The following is an 11,739-nucleotide window of genomic DNA, read 5'->3' as shown; positions in this document are numbered from 1 at the left end:
CGAGTTGATAAACACAGGGAGCACATTTTTGGAGCCAATTTACCTCAATTGACCTCTCCTTTTTGTTCACTTGAAGACAAGAATGAGAAACAAGTGAAAAAATAATTCCAAAAAAATCCAAGCGAATAAATACTATTATACGTAGCTTCCATCGTAAAGCAAAATAATACGAACGTCTCGCGTATTCATCGTGCCATAATCAAGAAAGTACCGAGGGACTTCCAACACCGTTTCAAATAAAAGACACACACAAACAGAGCACGGATCAATGTTCAATCTTACGCCAACTATACAGCAGACAAACGATACGATTCATCCGAAGAACGCAAAGCATTCGACCGGCCATTGTTTGTAAGAAGTAACAGCCTAATAAAAACACTCTTGTTTATAATACGATTAATCCATTTGGACGACTACTGGCCGCAGCTTGTTCAGGATATAGACGTCAGTAACACATAAATATTTTTGTCGTTCGACTCGAGGTACGAACATCACCTCAGCCTCTATCGTAACACACGCGTGCGTTACACTCTAACTTTATCAAAAGATATCTGAACGTCGTATCTGTAACAAGATAACGTGCGAGTTCGCTATTCAAGTGCGCCGCGCCTCTGTCCTCGCGTTGCGTTGCCTGGGTTGGTGAGCTGCCTGGCTCATTTTCGTGAACTGAAAGAAAGTGCCTTTTCACCACACTAAAACAGGTCTATTACATTCGTTATGCAGTCATGTGATTTTCGTGACTGCAACTTAAGCACGCTTAAGTGAGGTGATCAGTGGTGTAAGTGAGTGAAGAATAAGTTGGAACCTTCCTGTGGAACTGAGCTGAGAGAATCTGGTAAAGGGGATAAAAATATTGGTCGATCTTCTTAGGAGACAGTAATTGATAAATTAGATTATGAAGAAAATAATTAGGCAGTGGTTTAGAGGGATTTGAAGACGAACGGCAGGAGTTCTAGGAAACTCCTGGAAGACGTCATCGCTGATTCATGATGACACATAAACCACTAGACACGTGTAACACACTCTAATTGCGCGTTTGTAGTAATGCAGTGACTCAAGTATTGTGACCCTTAAATACTTGTGTAATATGCTAGTAATGAAATTATGAAGTTTGGAGCTTCTTTTTTAAATTAACTTTGACGTTGCATCAAATACACATTGCGGTTATTAGCGACGATTGTTATAATTGGAAATAATGTGAAGATTGGAGTTGATTAAAGAGCAAGCAATATTATTTAGAAATACAATGTCTTGAGATGCTTGTTTAATATTATTAAAATCATTCTGTAGAGTTGATTTTATTTGTATGGGATTCTGCAGATTTAGGACAATTGAAGGGCTAGTAACAAAAACGTCCCTTGTCAATTCTTTTTAGGATAGTAGGAAAAATACTGTGACGCCTTTAATTCTTATTCAATTGAATATTGTTCTTTACAACAAAATATTCATTATAAGACACATATTGAATTTTTGATGAGATAAGTTCCATTTTATTCTGAATCTCGTTTCTGACCACTAAAATAAGTTCTTATTTAAAAAAATTGCAAAATTTGTCAAGGACTGTTTTTATTATGAGTCATTCAATTCAGAAGAATATACTCTACTATAATTTGAGAGTCACAAATATAATATCACACATTGGTGGGTTAGTTATGGAAACTAGATAGGAAAATGTTAATTGTCAATGTCCTATTCTAAATCTATTTCCCTTGTTACTAAACAATAAAAAGGGGAACAGTTAGAAATACAATTTCTATGGATATTTCATTTCAATTTTTCTAATTAAATGTATTCTCTTGAGAATTTGAAAACTTTACACATAGAAGTGTTCATTGCATTTCAAATTCCAAGACAGATTTTTACTTTGGTATCTTTTTGTAATTTAGAATAACTGTTAGAGAAGAAGCACAATACGCTTATTAATTTGTCTTAAAGAAATGACGATACGACTTCAAGAAGTGGTTAGATCGGAAACCGAAGGTGGTTTATCAGGACCAGCCAACCCCATACCGAGTCAGTCGATAGATTGCGGTTGTGCACAACTACCATGCCCGAAATTGGCGAGATTTGCAACTCGTCGGCTGTTTGTGGGGCTGCTGGCATGGATCGGTATAGTCCAAGCAGCTGCGTACGTTTACCTTTACGTTGCAGGACCAACGATTGCAAGAAAATTTCAGTTTGATCCTTATGTCATGGGTATGTATTTCAATGATACTGTCTATAGAGATATTTTTAAATACAGAAATTAATAATATTCGGTATTACGATCCTTTTTCTTGATTCAATATATCTGGATATTAATTAAAGCGAACGATTTATGCTTTTATGAATTCTTATACACACTTTTGACGCGAAAGAAGAGTTACATAGACTGACCTGAGAATGTGCCTCTGCCTGTGAGTTTGGTAACGAACCATAACTTTTTTTTAAGGAGGAAACATTGTACATGGTCTTTAGTTTAGAACAAATAGAAACTAGTTCAGTAATGGTTTGCATTTAAAATTATTCGAATGAATTAAAGAAATAATACAGGGTTTTGTAAAATATTAATGAAAAATGAACCTGTCTTGTGTCATGGGAGAAATATCTTATGCTAGAAATCATTTACTTATCTAATGATAAAACTTTCTGAATTGGAATATTTGGACACATAAATTTTAACACACAGTAACAAAAACGAACGGTGAAAATTATAATCAAGTGCAGTATTTTTTTAAAAGTTGCACGATTATGCTTGTCTACAGTTAGTTATTTAGATAGAGTATATTTAATTTGGTTAAGCATGTTTTACTTATACAAAGGTGCATCATTTCTTTAATATAGATTTGCAATTTACCAGCAATAAGCTTATAACGCAAAACACAGTTTTCAAGTCAATTCGGGTACTGATAATGCTTTTGTCAAGTACATGAATAAGCGTATATGAAACAAAAATTCGTTCGTTTTAAATTATTGCCTAAATATGGTGAATATACGTAGTTTCGAGTTTATAATGAGAAAATACTGTTGTATTCTTAAGTAACGAGTAAGTTACAAACGAATTACGTCATTAAACATTTTGACTAACATTTGAAATTTACAGAGTGGGTGCCCCTAATATCAGACTTGACTCCTTGTGTTTTTGGTGTACTCATTGCTTACTGGGGTGATAGAATTCATAGGGCAGCATGGGTTGGAGGTATAGTTCTCTTGCAAGGAGTTGCATTCTTTATCATGATAATACCTCATCTGACGCATCACATGAAAGTTATCGAAGAACCAACGAATATTACGCACATGTCACTGTACTCAGGTAACCAGCAAAATTTACTTCATGATGTATTAACCATAGCTTTTTTCAATACTACTTAACAGTTTTAACATTTATCTTATTATAAGTTCAGTATCGTCTTGATACAAACTCATTCATGTTTCCTTAGAAATAGCTTCCTGTCTCAATACAAGCTCACGACTTCGAATTAGTTAAAAGTTTACTTATTAGGTAGAATCTTGAATTAGTCTTTTTAGGAGCAAGAAACAGGTAATAACAAAAATTGGTTTAAAAAAGATGAGTTTGTACCATTGAGCTTGTATCGAGGCTAAATGCTATATCTAATTGTAAAGTTTATATGAAACGTTTAAAGGCCAAAGTGATTCACTCCACTTTAAGAAGTTTTAAACATTTTAGTGCCAAAATGTTTCTTATGTTTAGAATAAATACATGTAAATATTTTTGTTCCGTAAAGTTAACTGATATAGTAAATAAGTAGCTCATATAGTACATCCATGTTTAGAATTCTTAGGACACACGTCATTTTCAATGAACGTTTCGTTTGTAATATAAATTAAAAATATTAAATCACTCTTTGTCACAATTTAAAATAATTATTATCTTAAATGCAATAATATAAATAATAAATTCCAAATAAAACAGTAATTACTTTAAAATAATTATGTTTCCATATGATTAAACAAATTCAAGTCTACTTACTCATTTTTTCTAGATGACAATCGAGAATTGTGTTCAGCAGCTTCATCCAGAATCATTGCGAAAGAAGATGAGCCTTGTTATTTCACGTTCGCTGTTATTGTCATTGTACAAATCGTCTGTGGGATAGCAAATATTGCATATTTCTCACTGGGTATTTCTTACTTAGATGACAATACAAAAAAGAAACACATCGCTGCTTTCATTGGAGTCATTATTGCCGCCAAAATCGTTGGAATTCTTTTGGGATATATTCTGGCATGGTCTTGTCTTGCGTGAGTAATTTCGGTACCTATAACAATAACACATTTATATGTATAATATTTATATTAACATTAACACAAAGATCATTATCACGTCATTACATAATAAGCTTATGTTCTTTAAAAAAATTTCTTTAATATTTAAAATATCTAGTTTCTATCAATCCTTAATCACCGACATCCAATTGTCGAACACAATTTCTGATAAAAAATTGTTATTAAATACTTATAAAATTGATATGATATTCATTCTTATGTAAACATAAGACACAATGTCAATTACAAATTTCTACAAATTTCTTTAACAATTCTTGTACACAAAAGTGTATGTACAAAACAGTTTGTGGTAGAGCATGTGTAGAACTATGAAGTCTACTTCATCTCAGTAATTAAGTGTGAAGATTTTAAGACATCAAAATTTAGAAAAAGAATTTATTTAACGTGAATTCATTCATAATACACATTAAAGCTTAATTTACCAAATACAGTGGTTCCTGAGAATATTTTACACAACACAAGTTCAGCTAATTATCATTTTTCCGAGGGAAAATTTTATCACATGTTCAGATCAGACTGTACAATGGATTATGAAACAATCTTTGCATATACGTATATATTACATATATATACCTTGCTTTTACGCAAAATTCTGTATGTTGTAATTGATAAGTTAAGGTGTTGATTCATCGCGTAATAAAAAGATAAGAGTATAATATTGTTAAAAATATTAACTTGCTAAATTATGATATATAACATCAATCAATGACTCATTTTCCAAACAAATGTTTCTTTGTATAGGGTAGACGCAGTGACTCTACAGCCCATAGAATCCTACAGGGAACAAATCGGTGCCTGGTGGCTAGGATTACCAATTCTCACAGTATTACTTATAGTTCCAGGTTTATTGCTAGCTTGGTTCCCCAGAATGTTGACTTCCGAGGTAAGGATAATTTTTTAAAATTTAAATATAGCCTTCAATAAGTAAATACAACTTTCATTTGCCATAATGTTTCTACTCGTTACCAAAAACAAACTTATACATGGAAAATACATGAGCATATACAGGGTGTAATAAATACAATTTTTAATATTTTAAGGAGTAGTAAAGGATCCAAATTGGAGCACAAAATGTCCTATGACATAGTGTCCAATCTGCCTTCATTTTGCAGTAATAATACCTTAAAATTAGAATACATATGTATATGCTAAACTAACAATCAGATCATTGTATCTCTAACGGTTTAACTTTTACAAAGCTTTAAAAATTCAAAGATCATGGAGTTTTATTGCAGTTTTTATTAGAAAATTTCATTTATACTAGTTTCCAATATAACATTGATATTTTATAAATTATCTAATTATAACTGTGTATCTTAACTGTACAATTATTTACAATCATATTTAGGTCGTCGAAATGGCAGCAGCGTCGTTGTTGCACATATTAGACAGGTATAATGAGCTGCCTCGCAGACAAGTCAGTCTAAAAGTCGGTAGTCCAAATTTCTGGCCATCCATGGGCAGGCTACTCATGAACAAAATTTTAATATGCAATATCATAGCATGTATTCTTTACTTCATGGCTCTCTTGAACTTTATGGCTTACGAAAACCTCATTATACAGTCAAGATTTCATGTGCCAAAACCAATAGGAATGCTATTCGGATTTAGTGATCCGATGTCTTCAAGACTGGTATCAAGTAAGAGACAATATTTTAAATCGATTTTCATCCAAATCGATTTCAAATCGATTTTCTCCCATTAAATTTAAATTACATTCACTTTCAGATGTGTTAAAGCCTATATTAATTGCATTAATAGTAATTATTTCGGGACTCGTGATAACAAAAGCAAAACCCAGTGCTCGAACTGTGGTAGTATATAGTGCCATCGCCATACTTTCAGCAGCAGGAATTATTTTTGCATTGACTGCGACATATTGCAAGAACAAGGAAATCTTTGGTACTGATCAGAAGGGAGTGTAAGTATATTTGTGCTTAATATACTATTCCCTCGCTGAAAATTCTCTATTTGTTGTCAGCAATGAGTTCATATGAATTGTGGGGAGCAACAACTGATTCTATGTATAGAAATATATAAAAGAATATTTAAAACAGAAATTCAACTTCAACTTGGACAAAAGAAAATGCTTTTAGAGAGTCACAGAATTTCCAGACATCATAAAATGCAAATCAAGAATAACCAAATTGTTATTGAACCTTTGCTTGTTAATTATAAGCGTTTACAAAAACTAGTGTTTACCATAGCCATTGATGTTAAGGGATACCTGCCTCACATAGTTGTAGTAGCATTCTACGACTTTCAATTTGACAAACGATTTGATCACAATCATGGCAATCGTAGTTTCAGCAGGAGTTTGCCAATTTTTAAGCACGTATAATAAACAAAGGCTCAACCGCAATTTTAATATTCTTAATTCTCATTTAACTTTAATGTTTAGAATGACCACTTAAATTTTCCTCCATGTGTAGCCGAACACTCTACATCTAGATGTAACTCTTTTCAAAGCCTAAGACCCCTCCAATTTTTATAGTATTTTAAGAAATACAGCTTTTTAAAATGAAGAAAAGTATTTGTTAAATATATATTTCTTCTAGCATCCATCTACCCGCATATTGCAACAAAGATTGTGGTTGTTCAAATGACGCTGAGTTTCATCCCATTTGCGACAACAAGGAGACATACATATTCTATAGCCCTTGTCACGCTGGATGCAGGTCTTCCGAAGACAAAAACGGTGTGACAGTCTATACTGATTGTAGCTGTATAGAAAACCTACCAGGTTCAGAAAAAGGAGAAGCAGTAGATGGTCCATGCAATTCAAGTGCTTGCCAAATGGGTTGGCTGATTTTTGAGGTGTTAAAGTCTTTACGTAACGAAATTATAAATACTTTAATAAAATAGCTGTAGATGATTAGAAGCAGCATTGCTTTAAAAAATTATCTAAGTATGAAAACTAAGAAATTATATTCGATATAATGTAAAGCAACATTTACGTTTCTCTTGTTCAGTTCGGAAGTCTCTTGGCGTATGCATTGGTGGCCTCAACTTTCGTAGGAGACTTTGTGATAGCTTTGAGATCAGTTCACGCACAGGACAAGGCTATCAGCATAGGGTTCTGGATGATGTGGTTGGCACTTATCGCGATTATCCCTGGAAAAATTCTTTACGACGTAATTGCCAATGTAACGTGTCGATACTGGGGGACACAAAAGACAACATGCCATCTCCATGACAGTTTACAACTTGGAGATTATTTGTGCTACTTAACAGGTTCTCTCCTAGTTGTCAGTGTCCTAATAAAAACTCTCCTGTACTTTTTCTGCGGAGAAATGAAACTTTATGTCCAACGAGAAAATCCACTCGGAGCTGAAATGCAAGAACTGATGCAAAAGCCAGCTCCCAAGACTCAAGTAGAAGATGCAGGGAATAATAGTAAGTTTTTATAATAATCGCAGTGTTAGATAACAGAGTAGTTTTAGCATCACTGGTTTACTTTCACAAAGATGGGAAATTATACAAATTAAAATTGTATCAACATTTTCATTAACATCAATATTAACTGCTGCTATAACTTGAGGCTTCTGATAAGTAAAATGCTGTCCATCTATGGAGGAAGACGGTAACTACAGAAACATGTGAAATTAAATTGTTTGCATCTTTGACAGTGATAGATAGTGATCTTAGATAGTGCTGTTGTGAGAGGATCAGTTGGGCAGAGTGTATCCTTCAAGAAGCACTAATATATTCAACTAGTATTGTAACAACAGGAGTCAAATGATCTACGTATAGTAGCATCTGTCTAGAAATCCTTGAATACTTACTATAAATGTACCTACGTTAAAAATTATTAGTCATAAATCAGAAACTTTTAATTGTTCAGTTGATAAAACTGTATACTATTGGAACCAGATAAACAGTGTTCCTATATAGGACATCGGTATTTTTTACTTAATTTTGGGCATAGAACTAGATGTTCTTTTGTTATATCATTACTCGTTAAATATTGCTTCTTCAATTCTTACTAATGTGATCATGTTAAATTACTTATTAGTAATTATAATTACTCAATTTATTATCATGGAACACTTATTCGATGGATCCATGTGTCTGATTCGTATATCTTACTATTCGCAGATAATACATCGATTCAAGTGGAAGTCACAAACGAAACAATACCAAAGCCAACACAAGCAATAACCGAAACTGTCCAGGAAGAAGAGGAACCCGAACAGGCCGAAAACAAAAGTCTGAAGTATGGTCCTCTAGGTCCTGGTGATCGGCGAACAGATTCAAAATCCTCTCTAAATAAACTATCAGAAACTCGAAAATCACGAGGCCTAGAAACCGAGGACGAATTAAGTTCCACTGATGACGAAGGTAAAAAGAACTCCAGCCCAATAGTAGCCTACAGGCCATTGGACCTCGACTCTGACGTAGAGAGTGACTTAAGCACAATAGAACCCAGATCGCGAAGACGTATCCTCAGCAAAGATTACGATCGCGTTTATGGCAGTGACCAAATATCCTCTGAGAAGAGTTCCCTTCAAAAACGCGAGTTTCCTAATCCCGACAACTATGAAGACCCAAGGCTGAGTAGACAAATGAAATACAAGGATCAAAATGGTTACATAGACGGTTCTTCGAAGACCAACAGCTTCGAGTACTCGAAGAAACAGCAAGAGAATATGCAGAAGAGGGGAGATTTTAATGAAGTCGGGATACCCATAGTCGAACATCCTGGACCAAGCTCTCCCACAGTGAATACACCCTTTTTGAAAGACGTGCATTCGTTGATCACCCAGTACGAGCAGAATGCTGAGCAACTGGCTGATGATCAAGAATCAATTAAGTCAGGAGGAAGTGGCAAAGTTAAGTCAGGCATTCCCTTGGTAGCTATGGCAAAAAGACCTCCGTCTAGGGGTCAGTTGTCATCAGGATTTAATAGTTTGGTGGATATTAAGGTACCAGAAGATCGACCTCAATCCCGTGAAAGTAATAGTCCGAAAGATTCTAACAAGGGAAGCAGAGGAACAATACACACTGATTTTTAACGTCCCTTCGATCAAATGGAAATATCAAAGTAAGAGTTCCTCCTTTATTCTGTTTTATACCAGCAGTGTATGTAAATTTTTTGTATGAGAATTCATAAGTGTTTATTTATTTAAAAAGTTTTGTTATTTTCCTTTATTCGTTTCTTAGAATATTTTTAGTCCATAGTATATCACCATATTTTTTAGGAATAATGTAAATTGAATTCCATTAATAAGTCATATTAATAGTTAATTTTTACCTATATAATAAGTCATTTTAGTAATTGATTTAATAACTATATTAAGTAATAGTTGAACAATATGTTAATATTAATATTTTATATAATGCATACTGTTATGGAATCGTACATTAATAGCAACTAACTCAACACACATTATGACAAATCAATAAATTTTAAGCAATCAAATGTATTTGTATTGAAAATGTGTTAAATAGTGTAAGTATTATTGAATAACTTGAACTCTTTCAAACGATTTATGATCTTTGTCATTGATTTCTTCTAGATAATTAATTTGTTGAACAATATAAAAATTTTAATATCATTAAAAATTCAATGTTTGTTGTTAATATTTCGTTATTTACATTTGACACAACAATACTTGCGTGACGTTAAGAACATACAAAAAATTGTACAAAAATATTGAACTACAGTGTACCACACACAGTTTAACATGAATTTAAAAAAATATTATAATGAAAATTTATGACAATCCATAAAAATTAATATCTATATCTTTCTCAATAATAATAGTATCTTGTAAAAGTAACTTTATTTTATAGTTTTCACAGAGATAAAGTTGAAAGGAAGTTTATTTTTCTATAAAGTATTTGATCTTTCTTATTAAACTTGATTTTATTTAGGACGATAATTCGACTATAGGTAAGGAAAAATTTTAATCGTGATTTTATACGTCAAAATAAAAGGCAAATCAGAACAAAAAAAATGCCTTTGAACTTTCATTGTGCTTAATGTTTGTGCGTAATTGTGCCACTAATTACGAAAGTAGTTGAAATGAAAGCTCTAAAGAAGTTGAGTATATGACCTATTTTGTAATATAAATAAAAGCAACAACATATAAGTGATAAATTTAGTTTTTATAGATTTTTAACTCGGACCACTTTCTTGTCTATCTAATATCGACACAATTATCACTATGTTGTATAGTATCCCTTTATAAACAAATTATGAAGTACAAAATTTCAATATATATGCTAGTATAGGGGATAACCTAAAACTCATTGATTTTTAAAAAATTATGTTTACATAATTTTATAAACATGAAAAAACATACAACTTTTATTTAAATTATTTTTAATATTTCTCATCATTTTGAAATTATTTTTTGGTTAAGGATATTATACGATTTTTAAAGGGATGTTTTATCCTTTAGAACCGAGTTATTGAACAAGAAATATGTATTTATTAAGATTAAAGATGAACTAGTCTACCTGCATTCAAAATTTCATCATTTTCTGAATTTCTAACTTTCCTAACTTCTCTCTTAATCATACAAACGCTTCATGAAATTCGAAGATGTACTAAAGCTAGATATAACTTTATTCTGTAGTGATATAAAAGTATCTTTTACGTACGTATTCAAACTGTATACAAATTTCGTAAATCTTATAATAAAATTAAGAAAGTATTTAAAAATATACCTGTCTAATGTGTAGAGCAAGCCATTGCAGCGCAGCGTCCGCGTCCTGAGCTCGAATGGGCTGCGCGCGCATCTTCGAGAATTGCAAGAACGTGTCGAGTTTCGATAGTATTGAAGCTCGTCTGTTTAGAACCACGAACTAAGAAATAAGACCTTAGTCCGTGCTACGAACCTTAAAACATTCACTTGTTGCATACATTATAAACATATGATAAAAAGGAATATGTGAAATACTAAACATTAAATATTCTATAACGAAATACAAATACATCAGAAATTCATGAACTCTGATCTATGTCGTAGCGAAAGTATCATTTTGAATTTTGACCCCATTTTAGATACAAACAATTTAAAAATGTCTTATTATATTAATATTTAGTACAGACAATTTTATTATTATGTATAAAACATATTACTACATGTTTATCGAAATAAATATTAGTCTTGTAATTAAATTAATCGAATTTAACCGTCGATTAATCAAAATTAAAGTAAATTAATTGAACATAATTGTTAATTAATTTAAATTCAAGTAAATTTCCTATAAAATAGATGATAGATCAAAATTGTGTATACGTACCCTTGTAAATAATTAGCAGACTTTAACATATTCAAATAAAATCGTCAAGAAATGACTATTTGAATGCTACATGTATTAGGTTTATCGGAAATTTCTGTACGATTTTAAAATATCTAAATATTAAAATTCAGAAAGTGGACAGAATTTTCTGATAAACCTAATATTATCGTATGTGTATAGATTACTTTGAAATAATGA

At 32.1% G+C, this 11,739-nt stretch overlaps 1 protein-coding gene across 1 annotated transcript; it reads left to right on the top strand.

Moving 5' to 3' along the window:
* Window positions 1-1,935: 1,935 nt before the first annotated feature.
* On the top strand, window positions 1,936-9,302 carry LOC143187047 (solute carrier organic anion transporter family member 2A1). Its single transcript, XM_076390987.1, has 9 exons — window positions 1,936-2,196; window positions 3,083-3,292; window positions 3,984-4,242; window positions 5,029-5,170; window positions 5,636-5,927; window positions 6,016-6,208; window positions 6,846-7,104; window positions 7,260-7,683; window positions 8,386-9,302. The coding sequence occupies exons 1-9, from the start codon at window positions 1,938-1,940 to the stop codon at window positions 9,300-9,302; spliced, it is 2,955 nt and encodes a 984-aa protein (XP_076247102.1). The 5' UTR covers window positions 1,936-1,937.
* Window positions 9,303-11,739: the final 2,437 nt, after the last annotated feature.

Source organism: Calliopsis andreniformis, unplaced genomic scaffold (assembly GCF_051401765.1).
Source record: "Calliopsis andreniformis isolate RMS-2024a unplaced genomic scaffold, iyCalAndr_principal scaffold0022, whole genome shotgun sequence".
Taxonomy (NCBI): domain Eukaryota; kingdom Metazoa; phylum Arthropoda; class Insecta; order Hymenoptera; family Andrenidae; genus Calliopsis; species Calliopsis andreniformis.
The sequence above is the reverse complement of the archived record's forward strand: the minus strand, read 5'-3'. Positions and strand labels throughout refer to the sequence as shown.

What these genes read in the sequence shown, in the direction of transcription:
- LOC143187047 (XM_076390987.1), top strand. Translation starts at nt 1,938, where the DNA reads ATGACGATACGACTTCAAGAAGTGGTTAGATCGGAAACCGAAGGTGGT. An exon ending in CTGGCATGGTCTTGTCTTGC is followed by an intron (nt 4,243 to 5,028) that starts GTGAGTAATTTC and finishes TTCTTTGTATAG; the next exon opens with GGTAGACGCAGTGACTCTAC. An exon ending in GGTACTGATCAGAAGGGAGT is followed by an intron (nt 6,209 to 6,845) that starts GTAAGTATATTT and finishes TATTTCTTCTAG; the next exon opens with CATCCATCTACCCGCATATT.